Below are 20,622 nucleotides of genomic sequence, written 5' to 3'. Positions count from 1 at the left end.
TGCTTATGGTAGAGGCTAAAATGTAATAGAATTATTAAAAATGCTTAAGTTATAGTAATAACAGCTTGTCTATTTTCTGTACTTGAGCTAATAAATATACTAGATTGGACATTGCAAATGCTAACTTAATATAAATTTCAGAGCAAGGCGTTTGGAATCTTAAGTTTGAATTTTTATTACCAGAGAACAAATTGAGTAGTATGCTATTAAACAAGACATTTAAGTCTCTGTTTAAATTGGCCTGTTAGCTTTAACCTTTTGAAGGTAACCAAAATTGTTTTTAAAAATTTAACTTGCTGTACAACAATAATTATGTCGCAGGCATTTCAGGAACAGAATTCAATAATAAAGGCATTTTGTGGTAGAAATGATGTAGAGGATCTAATGAAGTGTACTTTGCATCCGTATTTTCATACTAATATTATGTTGTTTTGTTACAGGAAACGTCCTGATCAGACATGGGTTCAATGTGATTCCTGTCTAAAGTGGCGAAAATTACCAGATGGGATAGATCAACTTCCAGAAAAATGGTATTGCTCCAATAACCCTGACCCACAGTTCAGGTACCATATAGTTGGTAGTACCCTTTTTGGAAAGGCAGAAAGTACTGTTCAAGATGTATGAATAGGCGCTGGTGACGTGTTATTCCCATGTGATTTTTCTGACTAGAAATTGTGATGTTCCAGAAGAACCTGAAGATGAGGATTTGGTGCATCCTACTTACGAAAAAACCTACAAAAAGAAGTGAGTATTGTATTAATGTTTGGTGGGGAAATAATGCTCAAATTATTAATAGTGGTGGGTGTGCAGCATTAATTGGATGGTTCTCCAAGATCAAGCTAGTACAACCCAGAAAAGATTATGACCCCAGAAAAGATTTTGATGTGGATGCATAATACCAGCTGCTTTTTTTGTTGTTGTTGTTTTAACTTTATACTGTGGATGTCTGCTCTTCTTTCACTTGCTATTTATCCTATTATCTACAAGGTAGTTTGCATACAGAATAGTTTGTTTTTGGGGGCCACACATAGGTGAATCATAAATGAGTAATGCCTGATACGAGTTTATAGTCTTAGCAGGGAAGGTGAGATATGTGCATTATCAATGAGAAGTTGATGAGTACTGTAGAAGGCAGGATCCAGTCCTGTTGGGAAGCCCATAAGGAGAGAGGACTTCTGGCTGGGGATGGGAAGGGAAATCTGGATCGGGAAAATTCATGAAGGGTATTTGTGTAATAGGCCTTGAAGGATGGGTTAGATGCAAATGTATGGGAAACTGATTTGTTCAGCTTTAGAGCAAATACGTGAATGGGCATGATGGAAAAGGAGGGAGGGAGAAGCTGGGTAATGGAGGACAGTCAGCCCTGGTGAACTGTAGGCCACTGTCCACACACACAGGCTGAGTGCATGCAGAACTTCCCGGTGGTTTTGATCTAGAGTGCACGGTTTTGAAGATAAATGCAGCAGCAGGACTGTGAGTAAAGAGACCAGTTAGAAGCCTTTGTGTGATGTTCCAGCTCAGAGGTCTGAGAATAATGCCGGTGAGGGTGGAAGGCTTAAGGCAGACATTGGGCATTACTGAGGTAAGAGGCAGAAAGTATTTCCCACCTGAGGGCTTACAAATGAAATTGAGGCAGAGTTCAGGGTACATATCTGAGTGACTCAGTAGTGAAATGCCAAGTATGTCATTGAGAAACAGTGAAAAATAAATATGTTCACTTTTCTTTCTTTTCTTTTTAAGAGACAAGGAAAAATTCAGGATCAGACAACCGGAAATGATCCCTCGGGTAATTAATGAAACCTTGCATTTTAGAGCTGTGTATTATATTGGGTAGTGGGTAGTTTAACAAATAGTTTTAAAGCTTAAGAGTTGCGTAACAAATGGAGGTGATTTTGTTCATTCAGTTCACATACTCCTTTTCCTATACCCCTTCTTGCCTTCTTTCCTAGCCCAACAACTTCATTGAAACTGTTCAGTTTTATTATTTAGTCGGGCATCTTCTGAGGAAAGGCAGGCATTAAGAATCTTACCACCCAGGCATCTGGGTGGTTCATTCAGTTAAGTGTCTCTTGATTTTGGCTTAGGTGATGATCGCAGGGTTGTGAGATGGAGCCAAGTCGGGCTCTCTGCAGGGATGGAGCCTGCTTGGGATTCTCTCTCCCCATCTCCCTTTCCCTCTGCTTCTCCCCTTCTAAAAAAAAAAAAGAGAGAAAAAAATGATGAATCTCACCGTCACATAGGCAATTAAGGAAAAATTCACAGGAAGCCCTGGGGAGCCATGTTCTGGTACTAACCTGGACTAAAGCTACAGTGTTTTTCTTGACCACTTTCTTAGTGCTTAATGGTGTTAAGGAGCTTTTTCTGAGTATATGGGTAGGCAGTTGTACTTCTTGTGTAAGGAAGTTTGGTCTGCTGCAGATGTGTATGTTTGCTTTTAGTTACATTGAAATGTTTTCTTAAGGCAAAGGCTGAGGGTCTGGAGGTGAGGACAGAACTGGGTGAAAAAGAATAGTGGGCGTACTTATTCTAAAGGGAGTATCTTTGAAAAAAAAATAAAAAAATAAAGGCAGTATCTTTGACTTTATTTTCTATTTCTTTTTTTGAGAAAAATAAGTTTTTAATTGTATTTCATTAGGTTCTTTATAGCATAGGGTCAGTAAATCTTGCTATAAAAGACCAGGTAGTAAGTATTCTAGGCTTTGTGGGCCACATGCAGTCTCTGTTGTGTATTCTTTGTTCTGTTGTTTTGTTTACACCTTTAAAAATGCACAACCATTCTTCCACTCACTTGCAGGTTGGATTTGGCTTATTGGCCTGTTAGTGGCTCTATGGTGTAGACTAAAGAATTTACATGATTAGGATAGTTTTCAGTGTTTTCTGGGATGCAGGGCAAAGGGATAATAATAGTATCTCGTGTTTTGGGGCATGGCACATTAAAAAAAGTCCTTTAAGGTTGATTTTTTTTCTTCCAACAGATTAATGCTGAACTCTTGTTTCGGACAACCCCCGTGTCAGGTCAAAGCTTTTCTCCTGTGAAGGAAAGTGTTCCAAGAGGACATCTTTCAGAAGTGGCAAATACTTATGCAACAAGACTTATAAATAATCATCGAGGTTCACCCCAGTCTGAACCTGAAAGCAACAAGTCAGTGGCTAAAATGTATTTTTCCAGTGGGGAATGAATATTAAACAGAGCCTTTACTTGACACTTCTATGGCAGTAATGCACTTCTAAGAAGTTGTAGTTTATATATGCATGTAAAAAGTCTTAAGGATAAGTTAGTTTACTTTTTTTTTTTTTTAAGATTTTATTTGAGAGAGCAAGAATGAGAGAGAGAGCACATGAGAGGGGGGAGGGTTAGAGGGAGAAGCAGACTCCCTGCCGAGCAGGGAGCCCGATGCGGGACTCGATCCTGGGACTCCAGGATCATGACCTGAGCCGAAGGCAGTCGCTTAATCAACTGAGCCACCCAGGCACCCCACTTACTTACTTTTTTTTTTTTTTTTTTAAGATTTTATTTATTCATTTGAGACACAGAGAGAGAGAGAGAGAAAGCATGAGCAGGGAGAGAAGCAGAGGCAGAGGGAGAAGCAGGCTCCTCGCTGAGCCAGAAGCCCGATGTGGGGCTCGATCCCAGGACCCTGGGATCATGACCTGAGCTGAAGGCAGACGCTTAACCATCTGAGCCACCCAGGCGCCCCCCCCTTTTTTTTTTTTAAGATTTTATTTATATGACAGAGAGAGCACAAGCAGGGGGAGCAGCAGACAGAGGGAGAGGAGAATCAGGCTTCCCCCTGAGCAGGGAGCCCGATGCGGGACTCGATCCCAGGACCCTGGGATCATGACCCGAGCCAAAGGCAGACGCTTACCTGACTGAGCCACCCAGGCGCCCTTAGTTAATTTACTTTTATTATCTAAACTTACCCCACCCCACTCATGCCACCCATTTAAATCAATTTTTAAAATATCAGTGGTAATCATTGTGGAATTTGATCAAATTTTAACTTCTTTGAAATTCTGTATAATATGAAATTCCTGCTTTTTAAATTACCAGTATCTTAGAAAAACATGAAGCAATTAATAGTACAGCACTATAATGTCAAGTGTGACCCATGAGTTCTTAGCTCATGGCAGGCTGTTTATTTTGGATGAGTGGATGGAGAAGGGAGGGAGAAAAAAAGGTATGAGTGATAGGTAAATTGGACAGTTAGCTCTCTTGACTGGAATGGTCAGGGAAGATTTGGGATGAGGTAGTACTTGGTTTGGTTCCTGAAATTCTGAAAGCAATACTCTGTGCAGGTGGCCATTCAGAGGGAATAGAATTGAATACAGGTGAAGAAGAAAACACGATGCCAGTGAACTAGGGGATCAGACTGAACTACACTTGGTCTTTTTTGTTGAAAGATAAACATTGAAACCAGGTTCCCAGGGATAGTGGGATGGGATTTTCTGAGCGGTTTATAGCCTTCATTAAATTCTCAAAAGGATTTTTGACCTCCAAAAGGATTAGAAATAACTGCTTGCATGCATATATACATCAGGAGGGCATGTTCTAAAATAGTTTGCTGTTTGTAGCCTACATTTTTGGGGCTGGATTGCTACTCAACTAAGAATTTGTGTGAATTTTTAAAAAATAGTCTCCTTAATGTTCTTGGCTTTTCTTCTTAAAGATGGTTCCAAACAAAGTAAGAAAAAGTGAAATCTGTAAAGTTTACAGATAAAAGATAATGGAATTTATTCTTTTTTTTTTTTTTTTTTTTTCTTAAGGGGAGAGGGGCAGAGTGAGAGGGGGAGAGAGAGAGAATCTCAAACAGGCTCCACGCCCAGGGTGAGCCCTGAGGGGGGTTCAGTCTCACAACCCTGAGATCATGACATGAGCTGAAATCCAGAGTACTACGCTTAACCGACTGAGCCACCCAGGTGCCCCTGAAATTTATTCTTTGAAGTGATTTATTCCATCCAAGTGGAAGAAGAGAATAGAGAAATTTTTCATTAATTTTTAAAGCCTGAAGATTTTGAAGTTTGAATTTGAGAAAAATACAAGCTTTTTTTTTTTAATATATATAAGCTTTATAAATAAAGCCAAAGACTGGAAAGATGTTCCTAAACTAAGTCTTCAGAAAGACAAATAGGAATTAGCTTCATAAGAAAAATAACAGGGCAGCTCCCAGTTAAGTGGTTAACTCCATGGAACCCCAGGCATGCTCCAAACTCGGAAGCATTTCTTAAGGCAGAAAATGGGTGAGAACAGGAGGCTTGTTTGAGAGTTTAAGGAAGAGTAGTTCTCTAAACCTCTTCATAACCTGCCAGGTCTGGTGATGTGGCTTCTCCTTCTCCGTCAGAAGGTAGGATGTTTTCCTTCTGGAGCAGTTTCACTGCTGAAGATGTGCGTGAGCCACTGTTTTGAAATAGGAGGAGTAAGGGAAAGTGAGTACTAAATGATGAGAAATCCCCCGCCTTCCCCTCATTGGGCCCCCAGGGGAAAAGCCCTGGGTGGTGCTGACAGTTTGAGCACCCTTAGCACCACAGGGCCAGCCCTCACTGCTTCTAGTCGGTCTCACCCTGAAACATAAAGATAGGCAGAGATCACCAGGAGTACAAACTGAAACAAAGGGAGTAGAGGAAGCCCTGTGAAATTTACTGGGAGGTGGGTAGGTGTGGAACAAACACATTTCTTAGAAACGATAAGCAGGTAGAGGGTAGAAAAAGGAAAACACAAGGTACAGGAGGGCCAACATCTAAATACGGGAATTTCAGAATGGGAGATCAGAGAAAACAAAGGGGAGGAAATAGTATGACTTAACTTCCACTAAATACACAGCAAAAATGTCTGGAAAAAGATCCAATCTAAGAAACATGAAATTTTTGAACACCAGGGAAAATAATTTTTTCAGGGAGAGAAAACACAAGTTACCTTCAAAAAGATCAGGAATCAGAATGGCAGGAAAACCAAATGGTACATAACAATGGAATGGTGCTTTTAAAGTTTTGAGAAAGTAATTTCCAACCTGGAAGTCTATATAAAAACCAAGCCAGCAATAAAATTGAGAAGTGAATAAAGATACTTTCATCATATAACCTTTCACATTTTTTTATGTCCTGTGTACTGTTTATCAAGATTTTATTGGAGACTATGTTCCCTCGATATGAGGGAGTAAAGCCAAGAACCAGAAGAACCTTTCCTGAGATGGAGGAAACAGGAGGGCTAACACCTAGGGCCTAAACAATAAACCTCAGATAACCCGCTGAGGGGGAGCAAATAGTATCATTTGGTGGTAAATTCACAGAAAACTGAGTCAATGAGGAAAATGAGGCAGTTTTTAATGCCAGGAAAATGGAAGGAAAGGGCATGCTGGTTTAGTTTGTGGCTCACCTTTGATCATCGAGCATTGATAAAAATGACAGCAAACTGGAAGGGCAGAGCCATTCACTGAGCGCTGGAATGCAAGGAGCAGACCTGGAGGGGAGGGGGCATTCCCATTTGGCCGTGTATATATTGAGGTGCCCAGAGGACATCAAGTGAAGGGATGTTTGGGAGTATGCAGAGCTCCTACTTTAAGGCAAGCTAAGTAGTCTAATTGTTTCCTCAGCTGTACAGGAGAAAATCCTCTCTACTTCATTAAATCATTGAGCAGTGCTGTGTTAAACATTTTTTTAAATGAACATGGACATTTCTTAGAATTTCAAGATAGATTGCTTCAAGTCATCTATTTTGTTCATTTCTATATTTTATAGTCTTTTATTTTATATATTAAATTTTTTTCCAGCCTGAAACGGAGACTTTCTACTCGTTCGTCCATTTTGAATGCAAAGACTCGGAGATTGAGTAATCAAGCATTTGAAAATTCAGCTTATAAAGATGATGATGATGAAGATGTCATCATCTTAGAAGAAAACAGTACTCCCAAACCTGCAGTAGATCATGACATTGAAGTGAAATCAGAACAGAGTCACATCGAGCAAAGTGGTCATCAGGTCGAGCCTGTGGCTGATAAGGGACCTTGTGCCCCAGCTGGTTCATCAGGCATCTCTTCATCCAGGTGTGATCAGGGAACCACTGCGGCTACCCAGACCGAAGCCCCAAGTGTAGTTGTTAAAAAGGAAGAGGCACTTGAAGATGAGATAGATGCACGAAATGATGCAGCTGTGCTACCAGCCTGTGTGGAAGCTGAAGGGAAGGCACAGGAAACCCAGGACACCTTTGATAAATCTGCGGGTGATGCTAGTTGCCAGCTAAATGAACTGAAAAATGAGCTGCTTCTAGTTACCCAAGAAAAAGAAAATTATAAAAGACAGTGTAATGTGTTTACTGACCAAATCAAAGTGTTACAGCAGAGGATACTGGAAATGAACAACAAATACGTAAAGAAGGAAACTTGCCATCAGTCTACCGAAACTGATGCTGTATGTTTACTTGAAAGTATTAATGGCAAATCTGAAAGTCCAGACCACGTGGTATCTCAGTATCGGCAAGCTTTGGAGGAAATAGAAAGGCTGAAGAAACAGTGTAGTGCTCTGCAGCATGTGAAGGCCGAATGCAGTCAGTGTGCCAGTAGTGAGAGCAAAAGTGAAGTGGACGAAATGGTTGTGCAGCTTGACGATGTGTTTAGACAGTTGGACAAGTGCACTGTGGAGAGGGACCAGTATAAAAGTGAGGTGAGTGTATCATTCCGCATAGAGTCCTGGGAGTCCCAGGGAGTCTGAACCACAAAGAACTGCCAGTTGCTAGATTGGAATAAATTACTTAGTAATATTTCCATGTATTGACTGTGTGTTGCCCTGCTGCTTCTCAGCTGGGGAGTGGTCATCCTGGGGGTATATGGAAATACGTGTTGAGGAGTTGGGCATTGCTAAAATTTAATGGGTGGTGATCAGGTATTTTAGTTTCCTGTAGCGTACTGGAAATTGCTGTGTAATGAAGGATTATCCTGCTCAAAATACTGTTCTCGTTCCCATCGAGCCAGTCAGTTGCTAAATATAGGGAACATCACATCCATTATTAATAGGCCTTGCAATAACCATGCAAGGTAGGTGATGATGTCCTCATTTTATAGATGCACCCTGTATTAGTTACGATTAGGTGTATTGGCAGGTGACCAAAAACACCATAGAGCCGTGGCAGTTCCACAGGCATCCAAGACAACAGGCTCCTGCATTGTTGCTTCGCTTCTCAGTGTGCCATTATGGTCCGAGGTGGCCTCCAGGTCCAGTACTCGTAGATCTATGTTCCAAGCAGCAGCAAAGAAGAGTGCAGTTCCTAAAGTTTGCTGATATTCCACCTGTCAGAACTTAGTCATCTGGCTAATGGGTGCTTTGGAAGTGTAGTCTTCATTCAGAGGTTCTTCTACTGAGGAAGAAGGAGAAAAATGGTAGACGTCAGGAGATAGGTAGTAGCCTCTGCATATACCCTCCATTCAGATTTAGAGAGCTCCTTTTAGAAACATGTATTTTATGTATTGTATTAATGTGGTGTTTGAAAGAAGGGTTTTTCTGCTAAAGAATTTGGAAACAACAGGATGGTGCTGTACTGCCCCTTCTTCCTGGAAATAATGCTGACATAACAGCTCATCCAAACATTCATCTTGATGTATTGGCTTAGAGTTAGATGACAAAATATATAAAAATCAAAACGAGCTTTCGGTTACAACTTAGAGCTGGTGAGTGTGCAAGAAATGAAAGCCACTTTGACGTCGACATAATTTAGGCATTTTTATCTTGGTTTTCCAGTTTTTAGGTACCATTTGTTTTCAGTCAAGCGGTAGTTAACATTTCGTATTCTTTGAATGTGACAAGATGTGGAGGTGAAACTAAAATGAAGCTTTGTTTATAGAAAGCTATTGTGGGTGGTTTTTTCCCCCTTTTTTGATGGTAATTTTCATCAAGCAGGATTTTCTACATTTCTTAGCTTAAATTTGTACTTTGGCATTAGTATTTTTAAGTCTCATTTTAGCGTTAGTATTTTTAAGTTTTATTTTTATTAGTATTTTTAATTTTTAAATTTAATTTTACAGTTATGAATTTTTTTTGTCAGGTTGAATTATTGGAAATGGAAAAATCACAAATCCGTTCACAATGTGAAGAACTGAAAACTGAAATTGAACAATTAAAATCTACAAATCAACAGTTAGAAGCAGATGTTTCAACGTCAAGTAACATTGAGGAGTCTGTAAATTATACTGATGGGGAAAGGTAATATTACATGAGGCACAACTCTGGGGCTACCTTCTGGTTAGCATGATACTTGCTAGCTAGCACACCTCGAACAGAGACTGTCCTATCAAAAGAAAACGATCCTTCCCTTCACGGAATGAACAGTTTAGGTTCAACCTAAGTGAAACAGGAATTTGGAAAGAATAAAGCACTTGATCAGTTAGAGTGGTTTGGAATGCTGTTTGGGGAAAAGTGGAAATTGAGTTAGAGATCAGAGAAGGTGGTGAATTTGGCCATGACTAGAAGACAAGGGAGTATTTCATGAAACATACTTTTTCACCTGGATTTCTTTTACTTTTGTACTTGCCATTTCTTTATGGTTTTCTGTCCTCATTTTACTACATGCCATCCCCAATGTTAACTTTTGGGTAATCACAAAATTACTAGAAATTGCCGTAGTACAGGTGATTACTAGGAAGAAGTTCCTCTGTGAAAATAAGAAAAGAGTAAATGAAGGATTACCCTATCTCAGTAAGATATAAAATGGGTTTGGGGTTTTGTTTCGCTTTTGAGCGTGGGGGAGGCAGACGTTCGGGTGGGAGGGGATGATGGTGCTCCTGATGTGTTGATGACTTACCATCTGAAAGTAGCTATTAAAGGCTAAAACTGGGCAACTCTTCCTGCTCATACAGTATGACTTCAGACCTAAAAGGCACTGTTGTTGAGATATAATTTCCTGCCATCCTCACTTGACATCAATTATATTATTACCTTGTTTTTTAAGTTAAGTTTTTGAAGGATTTCCGTAAATCTGTTCGTGGAAATGGAGTAGAGCAGTACATAAAAGCCTAGAAGGCTAAGGTCAGAAGAAAATCCCAAGTGGTGTTTCTCAAAATGGGAACCACAAGCATCTGTGGTGCTTGTAGAAATGTAGATCCTTGGCCTACAGTGCAGCTTATTAAATTGGAAACTTTTAAACAGTCTCAGATAATTCTCTTGCACACTGACCTTTGGGTAACTGATGATCGATTGGTTATTTATTTTATTTATTTTAACCAATAAACCTGTGCTTTCCAAAATAGTATAGGAATATGTGGCTATTGATACTTGAAATCTAGTCTGAATTGAGATGTGCTTTAAGTATAAAATAAATAAAATTTTGAAGCCTTAGTAAGAAAAAGAATGTAGAATGCCTCATTAGTATTTTGATTTTTTTTTTTTTTTTAAGATTTTATTTATTTATTTGACAGAGACAGAGACAGCAAGAGCAGGAACACAAGCAGGGGGAGAGGGAGAGGGAGAAGCAGGCTTCCCGCGGAGCCGGGAGCCCGATGTGGGGCTCGATCCCAGGACTCTGGGATCATGACCTGAGCTGAAGGCAGTCGCTTAACCAACTGAGCCACCCAGGCGCCCCAGTATTTTGATTTGATGATACAATATTTTAGTTACATTGGGTTAAATATATAACTAAAATTAAATTTACAGCTGCATTTTGCTTTTTACCGTGGCTATGTGAACATTTTAAACTGCATATGGAGCTTGCAGTATTTCTCTTGGGACAGTGCTGTTCTGTACATTAAAAATAAGAATCTGTGGCAGGTCCAGTAGATAATAGAAATTAGCCAGGGACAATCAGAAGACTTAAAGGAAAAGAGATGTAAGAGGATCATTGGGTCATACTAGTCTTTTGTGTACTTATCATATAGATAAAAGGTTGTGGTTACAACAAAGGGAACATTCTTGGTAAGGATATAGGATGGTAAACAACTTCTGGAAAGCAAAGCAGAAAAGTGTTTGAACCATGAACTCAAAGGTGAGTGAGGAAGCTTGGACAAAAAATGGCTGGAGTGGAAATGATGTAAAATTATATCCAGGGGCGAATGGAATCTTACAATCCAAGCTTACAAAACATGTTTTAAATCACCTTATTGTGGATTGTCAACGTAGGGATGAGCATCTTGCCTCTTCAGACATTTCCACCTTAGATCAGTATCTAAGCTAAACGTGGGCTGTTTATATTTGGGAGAGGGGCAGAATAAGAGCAACTAACATTCAGTTCCCATGTTTCACTCAATCTTTGAAGCAAAGGCTGCTGAATAGTTTTAAGTCTTCAAAAAGTCTAGGGTGTTGGGGGTACCTGTGTGGCTCAGTTGGTTGAACATCCAACTTTTGATCTCAGCTCAGGTCTTGATCTCAGGGTCGTGAGTTTGGGTCCCACCTAGCCTAGTGTGGAGCCCACTTAAAAAAAAAAAAATAAAGTCTAGGATGTTGATATTCAGATACATGTATATAAATTTGGAAGGAATGATAATGATCATTTAATCCAGGGATTCCCAGTGTTTTCAGCAAAGCACCATTCCCTATAAATGAATAGTAAAATGGATCATCAGTGAACTTCAGCATATGAAAGGTTCAGAAAAGTCTTGATTTTAAAAACTGTTTAACATTATTTAGCCCAAAATTTTGTAAGCTTATTTGACCACAGAACTGTTTCTCTTTCACACAAGGGTGGATATCTCATAGAACATGTTTTAGAGAACAGTTCAGTTTTTATTTTCCTCAAAAGCTGAAATTCAGGGAGATGCATTCTTATTCTGAGACCAGTGTTCTCACTAGTATATCACTGCTGTTTTCCAGGTGACAATATTTTGTATTATAAATAACACCTTGTAATTGTATGTATTTTACCAGTCCAGATTTCTCCAATAGCAAGTTTAAATTATATTAGTTAGAACCAAACAGAGCCACTAGTTTTATGAAACACTCTACTTACCAAGAGATGTATAATTATTAAGTTAAATTATGGATTCTTAAAGTAGGTGAATTCATGTTTCACTTAAATTTTAGGCTCCACGTGAATATTGAACTGTGTTATAATGTTCATCTAATAGACGTAATATTTGTATTTGCAGCCTCAAACTTCGATCTCTTCGAGTTAACGTAGGACAGCTGTTGGCCATGATCGTACCTGATCTCGATCTTCAGCAAGTGAATTATGACGTTGATGTGGTTGATGAAATTTTAGGACAAGTTGTCGAACAAATGAGTGAAATCAGTAGTACTTAAAGTCTGTTTTATGTGAGATAATAAAAATACTTGGTCAGTCCTGTGGTTTTATAGCTTTCAGAATGGAAACACTTTTGTTTTATAGATATGACAAGTGACAGACTGAAGAACCATGATCTTTACTGTATTCTATGCATTCAAGTGTGGTCACAAGTACTATGGGCACACTTAATCACACCTTTTGAAATGCCTGAGAATCATTCTTACTGAACGGCTGAACTCATGATTCTGCTTTGAAGTGTAAATACTTGTAATTAAGTCTGCACATATTTTTTTATTACTCTAGAGGACTTAAGTGTTTTTCACCAAGAGCTTTTCAGGTTGCCCCTAACCTTTGTGCAATTTTTTCTGGTTCCCAAAGTGTATTTTTCTCTGAAGTGAGGGCCGTGCCATAATACAGATGGAAATGTTACCTTTGATTTTCTTACAGAAAAGTTTTTAAAAAATGGAATTATGCTCCTGATAAGTTGTACGTGAATTGAACCCTAATGTTTCTTTTCTATGTTAATTCTTATCTCCTGAAATATTTTATTCATGGAAACAAGGTAAGCAGAAACTCTCCATCCATTTTATCAGGATTTTCCTTGTGCTGAGATTGCCAATCATGGTTAAACGCAGTGTTTTTATAGAACAAAGAAATGATCTTTAGTATAAAAAAGCATCAGAAATATTAAATGTCCCACCACGTTTACTTTGAAGCCCATTTTTGGCTGCTTCTTCAGCATGGAGTGGGCACAATAATTGTTTAATATTTCTTTTTGTGAAATTTCCTGTACAGCCTTTTGTAGGATTACTACAGGTTAATGAGAGTTGAGGAAGACAATCTTTCTCAAACAGTACAGCATACTTTTCATTATATTACAGAGCTAAGTGTTTTATGTCCTGGAGGTAAGCAGCAAACTGCCCTAGGATTATAGTATTACATGTCATAAAAATTATGCTTTATTGGTCCCTTGTTTGTGCAATTTTAAAGAGATGGCTTTCTATTAAGTATAACTATGTATATATAATTAAGAATCGTATTTTCCACAACTGAAATGTGCATTATTTTTTTTTCAAAGTTTTATCATTGCTATTTATTTTTACTTTTGTTTCTGAACATTCAATACATGTTTCTTTTGTATGTATGCTTAATTACATGTCTTTCATATACAATATTAAATTTTTACTGTACATTAACTTCTAGAAAAGCAAATAAATGAAGGTTGTTTTTATTTGCTTGATAAAGTAATTGAAAGTGTATTTTTGGTATGAAGCTGGTTTTCTGTCCTAATTGTATCTGCCCAAATTTTAAAATATCTTGTAATAAAATAAAAATATATATGATGGCTAACTCTTCAGATACTACTTTTAAAGAATTCTATATTCAAATTATATTTTGGAAACTGAAACTGTCCATTGAGGAACCCTCAAGTTGAGCTCATTTTAAAATCTATATTAATTACAAGTTCTATTTAGGAGACCAAGACTGTTTCCATTAAGACTCTAAAAACTGAGCTCATCTTGAGAGAGTGTGTGTGTGCGTGCGTGTGTACATGTATTTTACATTCAAGAAGAGACTCTGTAAATCATTTAGCCTAAAGAAACCTTGCTTAAATGATAGCAGCAATGTATAGCATGTCTAAGTTTGTGAATATTTATGTAGCAGTTCTTTCTGGAATTTGCTATTTTTCCCTTCCTTTGGGTCAGCTATATTCTTGCAAAAATATATATTTTATATGGCTGTTATCTTGCTTTTAATGGGAAAGTTAGTCATAGGATTAGTAAATTTGCTTGCTAAATTGATTCTTTGGAAGTACTTACATATTTTTCACCCTTTAAGAAAATATTGCCAAGATAACGATTCTTTGAAAATGTAGCTAACAAAATTTAACAGAACAACAACATGGGCTTTCATGTATATATCATATTTAGGTAGAGATATCTATCTTTTGTTGTTAAGTTAAATTTGTAAAAGGCTAGTGGGAACACAGTGATGTTTAAACTAATTATTACTTTAAAAACAAAAACAGTATGAGGAAGTAAACCAGCATAGTCCACAATCCCTGCAAACAGGACCCACTGTAATTAGCTAAGCATTCACGCAGCAGGAGTGGTGTGGGGCATATTGTTGTGTCTTTTATTTGGGCCTCGAATTCTTAATGTAGGCAGGTACTGCTGGGGACTCTGCCTATGGCCTCAGACACTTAATTCTTGCGATCAACAGCCCATTAGTTCATTATTTATCATTGGAGAATAATTAAAGTGATACATCTGGTGGTTTTCACCCCTGGCTGTCTATTAGAATCACCTGGGGAGTTTTTAGGACTCCCCATGCAAGGATGCACCCCGTACTCATTAAGTCAGAGTCTGGGTTTGGGCCCAGATATCGGTATTTTTTTAAGGCCTCCCAGTGTGCCATCAGAGCTGAGAACCATTGATCTTTACCTTCCTGTGATGAGTGTTTACAGATGTTGAACTCAGTTGGCTCCTGAAACACACACAGGATTTGCATGGCTGCTTTCTCACTGGGGTGAGCAGGGAGGGGAAAAGGGAAGCATAGTTGGTGCCTAAGTTAGAAATGTAAATGGGACAGAATGGTATAAAGTGAAAAGACTTACCCACTGCTTCCCTAAAGTTAACCACTATTGCTTTTTGTATGTCCTTCCAGAAAATATTAGCTGCATACATATACACATTCATATATATGCATTCAGTTTATATTCAATTTTATATCTTTATATTTGATTATATATTTGTATCAAGTTTTCACAAAGGTGGTACACCATATAATTGGCTATCTTGACATTTCCATGTTACTTTTTTGAACAGGTTTGGTAACAGTCTATGATCTGCATATTCTCCTAGCGCTCATTTATTTCTCATGTTTTGACATTACAAAATATGCTACTGTGAAAATTAACACACACCACACACACCTTTACAAGTATACCCAGAGTGTAAATTCTTTGCAGTGAATATTGATAGGTTAAAGAGTGTGTGCTATGTAACTTTTAATAAATGTTACCATGCCCAAATGAATTTAAACTCCTATGAAAAAGAAATGTATGAGTGTGTTTTTTTCCTCTATCTCCCATCAAATTTACTAATCTGACATGTGAAAAAATGACAGCCTGCATTCTTGGTCTCAGTTGAACATGCTTTCATGTTTTATTGACCATGGTAATTTCTTTTTCTGTGTACTACATCATGTTGTTTGCTTGTTCTTTTCTATTGGATTCTTTGTCTTAAGTGTTTTAAAGAAGCTAAACGCTGTGCTAATGTAGCAACAAACACCACCCAGACAACTAGCTTTCAGAAAATTCACAGTAGGTTAAATCTTACTTTGTATACTGTCTCATAAATACTGGAGAGGAGTTAGAGACCCACTGGATTCATGTTTTTCCATATATTTGTCTTTTGGACATTGGCCACAGTTCAGAAAAGGAATGCCATTAATATCCATCTGGTGTAGAAGGACATCCATCTATATATATATATATGATATTTAGAATTAAATTTTGTGATCACAGTTCATTTCCATATCCTGGCCTATAGGGAGAAAGTCAAGATCAGAGGAGAGAGTCTTGGCTAAATCAAGCCATTCAGACACGGATGGTTTTTAAATGAGTGCAGTCACAGAGAATGAATTAGCTCGTCTAAAACTGGAGTGTGAGTCACAAGTCCATTAAGTTTTGTACACAAACCTAATAATGAGTTGTGAGTAAATGAAGTTCCCTACTTCACACATGTACAAGTTTAACCCCAGGCTTCCTTGTTAATTTCTTGCAAAGCAGTCAGGACTCCTATCATGGTAACAATATATAGAACAAGTTTAAATTTGACTCAAAATAACTTTTACCCCAACCTGACTAATATTTAGATTATGAGTGTCTTCACCATGCAGCTATCCAGAATTCGGCTGTAATCTTCGTAACAAAATGTAATGGTGCTTACATTCACCAAGTATGTGAGTCAGCAGCCTTCCTAATCTCCCATGGGTTTCCTGGTAAATGCTGTTGATAGTTGTGGCCAGTGTTTTGAAAGTCAGTACTGTGATCTAAGCCAAGGCCGACTTAAAGTAGTTTGTGTTTATAATGTGGTGCCCATGGAGGCAGCTGAACTACTGCAGAGCATTGTTGCCGGTTTGCCGTAGGACCTTTGGCATCGTTCTGGGGGAGAGGTGTTCATAGACTGCGGAATGGAAACTTGCTGTGAGATCCTGAGTTCCAGGAGTGTGAGTTGACTGACCAGCCAACAGCAAGAGAAGTGACGCAGTCTCATAACTACACCTGTTACCTCTTCCTGGTAGAGAAATACAGGGGTCTAGCACAATAACTTACTATATATCATTAAGTAGTCATTATAATACATGATCATGTTATATGTAATCCTAGTATTACACACTATTCACTGTAATCACTCTTAACCAGTAGTTTCTCACTTCCCACTAATTTACTGTGTTCTTAAATTCATTTTTTTCAGTATCAGATATTCTAAACTCTGTTATGGGAATTTCCAAATGTATACAAAAATAGAGAAACTGGGGTGCCTGGGTGGCTCAGTCGGTTAACCATCTGCCTTCGGCTCGGGTCGTGATCCTGGGGTCCTGGGATTGAGCCCCACATCGGGCTCCCTACTCAGCGGGAGTCTGCTTCTCCCTCTGTCCCTCATCCAACTCAAGCTTGCTCTCTCTCAAATTTTTTTAAAAAATAGAGAAACTATTCTAATGAACTCCCATGTACCCATCACCATTTCAACATTTTCAACTCACGGTCAATTTTGTTTTATCTATACCCCCATTTACTTAAACCCCTTCTATAATATTTTTCATGTGTGTGTTACAAATATTAACTCATTTTTTTAATTGCAGAAAAATACAAAATTTCCTATTTAACCATCTGTTAAGTATGAGTTGAATTAAGTACATTCACATTGTGCAACTGTCACCACTATCCATTTCCAGAACTTCCTCATCCCAAACTATCCACGAAACAATAACTCCATTCCTCCCTGCCCCTGGTAACCTCTGTTTTCAGTCTATGAATTTGCTTATTCTAGGTACTTCGTATCAGTGGAATCATAGGATATTTGTCTTTTTGTGTGCAGCTTATTTCACTTTCCATAACGTTTCTAAGGTTCATCTGTGTTGTTGCATGTATCAATTTCATTCCTTTCATTCCTTTTTAAGGTTGAATACTCCATTGTGTGTACCACATTCTGATATTCATTTATCTGTCATGGACATTTGGGGTGGTTTCACCTTTTTACTATTAAGAATAATGCTGCAATGAATCTTGTTGCATACGTATCTGTTTGAGTCTCTGCTTTTAATTCTTTGGGATAACATACCTAGCTAGAGAGGAATCGCTGAATTATGTGGTAATTTTTTACGTGTTTGAGGAATTGCCAAAATTTTTCCACAAAGATACACCGTTTTACATACCCACCAGCAATGCAGAAAGAAGCATTCTAGTTTTTTCACATCCTCTCCAACACTAAATTTCTGGGGTTTTTGTTTGTTTCTGTTTTTACTTAGCCATCTAATGAGTGTGAAGGGTTACCATTATGGGTTTTTTTTTTTTTTTTAAAGATTTATTTATTTATTTGAGAGAGCGAGAATGAGAGAATGAGAGAGAAAGAGAGCATGAGAGGGGGGAGGGTCAGAGGGAGAAGCAGACTCTCTGCTGAGCAGGGAGCCCAATGCGGGACTCGATCCCGGGACTCCAGGATCATGACCTGAGCCGAAGGCAGTCGCTCAACCAACTGAGCCACCCAGGCGCCCAACCATTATGGTTTTGATTTGCATTTCTCTAATGGCCAGTGATGTTGCGCTTCTTTTGTGTGTCTACTGGTCATTTGTATATGTTTGGAGAAATGTCTGTTCAAGTTCTTTGCCCATTTTTAGCTTGCTTATTTTTTACTGTTGATTTGCAGGATATGATTTTGTAAAAAAATGTATTCTGGCTCTTAGTCCCTTATCAGATATATGATTTACAAATATTTTCTTCCATTCTGTGGCTTGTCTTTCCACTCTTGAGTTTTTAGTTTTGGTGAATTTGAGCTTATTTATTTTGTTGCCTGTGCTTTTGGTATCATATCCAAGAGAAATCCTTGACCAATCCAATGTCATGAAGATTTTTTTTTTTTTCTGTTTTCTTCGGAGAGTTTTGTAGTTTTAGCTCTTATATTTAGGTTTCTAATTCATTTTGAATTAATTTTTGCATATGGTGTAAGATTTCAATTCAACTTCTTTTTTGTGCTGTGGATATCGTTTTCCCAGCAACATTTTTGAAAAACACTGTCTTTTCCCCATTAAAAAATCATCTCATCCTTATTAAAAATTGATTGACCATATAAGTGAGGGTTTATTTCTGGACTCTATAATCCACTGGTCTGTATGTCTGTCATTATGCCAGTACCACACCATTTTGATCACTGTAACTTTCTAGTAAGTTTCAAAATCAGGAAGTTTGAGTCCTCCAACTTTGTCCTTCTTCAAGATTGTTTTGGATATTCAGGGTCCCTTGAGATTCCATATGAATTTTAGGATAGGTCTTTCTGTTTCTAAAAAACATGCCATTGGGATTCTGATAGGAATTGCACTGAATCTGTGGATTATTTGGGGTACCACTGACATCTTAACAGTCTTCCAATCCATGAACGTGGGATGTCTCCATTTATTTCTATCTTCTTTAATTTCAGCAATTTTTTTTTAAAGATTTTATTTATTTGAGAGAGAGAGCACGAGCAGGGGGAAGAGGGAGAGGGAGAGGGAGAAACAGACTCCCTGGTGAGCAGGGAGCCCGATGCGGGACTCGATCCCAAGACCCTGAGATCATGACCTGAGCCAAAGGCAGACGCTTAACTGACTGGGCCACCCAGGCGTCCCTAATTTCAGCAATTTTTAAAAAGGATTTTATTTATTTGACACACAGAGCGAGGGTACACAAGCAGATGGAGTAGAAGGCAGAGGGAGAGGGAGCAGTCTTCCCCCTGAGCAGAGAGCGCAACAGAGGGCTCGATCCCAGGACTCTGGGATCACGACCGGAGCTGAAGGCAGGTGCTTAACTGACTGAGCCACCCAGGCACCCCTTAATAATTTTTTTAAAAGATTTTATTTATTTATTTGAGAGATAGTGAGAGAGAGCATGAGAGGAGAGAGGGTCAGAGGGAGAAGCAGACTCCCCGCTGAGCAGGGAGCCCGATGCGGGACTCGATCCTGGGATTCCAGGATCATGACCTGAGCCAAAGGCAGTCGCTTAACCAACTGAGCCACCCAGGCACCCTCAATAATTCTTTAATATCAAATCTAGTCAGCATTCAAATGTCTGGTCATTTCATAATTATTTTTCCAGGTGGTTTTGTTCAAGTTGGAATCCAAACAAAATCCACAAGTTGCATTTGGTTGATATGTTGCTGAGGTTTCTTTAAATCTGTAGGTTGGTTCTTCTTTGTTTTCTTATTTTTTAGTTGTTGAAGAAATCAGAACAGTTTTCTTTGATAATTTTCATTTTTTATATCATTTAATTTTTAGGAAAATCTTTTTCTTGTATTCCTGTAAGCTGGTAGATCTACAGAGTTAATCAGATTCAAGTTCTTTGGTTTTATTTTGCTTTGTTTGGAAGAATCCTTCTTAGGTGGTACTATGTTCTTTGGGTTGCATCATACCAAGACGTGCATTATATATATTCATCCCTTTTTGTTATATTAATTACTTGAGTTCGGGTGTTGTCATCTTAAACAGTCCTTTATAAAGTTCCCTATCAGTCTTCACCTAATTATTTTAGCATCCATTAATGATTGCACCTAGATCTATTATTTTATTAGGAGTTGTGAAATGGTGGTACTTACATTTTATCAATCCTTCTGAATTGCGGGACATCTAAAAAAACCTATTTAGTTATCCCGAGACATATAGTTCATATAGGACAGGCAGGATAAATGTTTGGCTCATGCCTTGTTTCCCAAAGGTAACCAGTGAGGCTTTTTGTTGTTAATATCATTATGTATGAGTAAATTTTAGCATTTAATGTGTTTCAATCCACTGTGGCATTTTTCCAATGTTAAATTGTCTCACTTTGGCTACAGGTCTTCAGATTGGCTCCTGTGTCCTTATTACATATTCCTAGTAATCTTTGATGATTTTCTTGCTTTCTGGTATCAGAATAAAGTATTCCAGGCTGGTCTAAAACATTTCCTGTTCTAGACCTGGAAACAGCCATTCCTCCAGGAAGCTGTGGTTCTTTTCAAGGGAAATGCTATTTAGAGACCATAATCAAGGCACAGACATACTCATTGCTTCTGGTTTGGTTATTTCTTCTAAGACTTTTTAGTGGACTGAGCTAGGAAATTCTATTCTTTTTTTTTTTTTTAAGATAAAAAATAAATTGAATATATACCAATACTGCCAATTTAGAGAATTTATCT

The 20,622-nt window shown here is 38.2% G+C and overlaps 1 protein-coding gene across 1 annotated transcript in view; it reads left to right on the top strand.

Moving 5' to 3' along the window:
* The window catches only part of MORC3 (MORC family CW-type zinc finger 3), a 41,988-nt gene extending 28,548 nt beyond the window's left edge, over positions 1–13,440 (top strand). The window contains exons 11-17 of the mRNA XM_045902483.3: positions 441–563; positions 670–744; positions 1,741–1,786; positions 2,976–3,142; positions 6,765–7,653; positions 9,029–9,186; positions 12,060–13,440. Of these exons, the coding sequence (XP_045758439.1) occupies positions 441–563; positions 670–744; positions 1,741–1,786; positions 2,976–3,142; positions 6,765–7,653; positions 9,029–9,186; positions 12,060–12,213 (1,612 nt within the window). The 3' untranslated portion in view covers positions 12,214–13,440. The remainder of the gene's footprint in view (positions 1–440; positions 564–669; positions 745–1,740; positions 1,787–2,975; positions 3,143–6,764; positions 7,654–9,028; positions 9,187–12,059) is intronic.
* The last annotated feature ends 7,182 nt before the right edge of the window (positions 13,441–20,622 follow it).

The sequence above is a fragment of the Mirounga angustirostris genome, unplaced genomic scaffold (assembly GCF_029215605.1).
Source record: "Mirounga angustirostris isolate CCGP_5_RB_7025 unplaced genomic scaffold, mMirAng1.0.hap1 SCAF_1, whole genome shotgun sequence".
Classification (NCBI taxonomy): domain Eukaryota; kingdom Metazoa; phylum Chordata; class Mammalia; order Carnivora; family Phocidae; genus Mirounga; species Mirounga angustirostris.
Note: the sequence above shows the minus strand (reverse complement) of the source record. Positions and strands in the feature narration are given on the sequence as shown.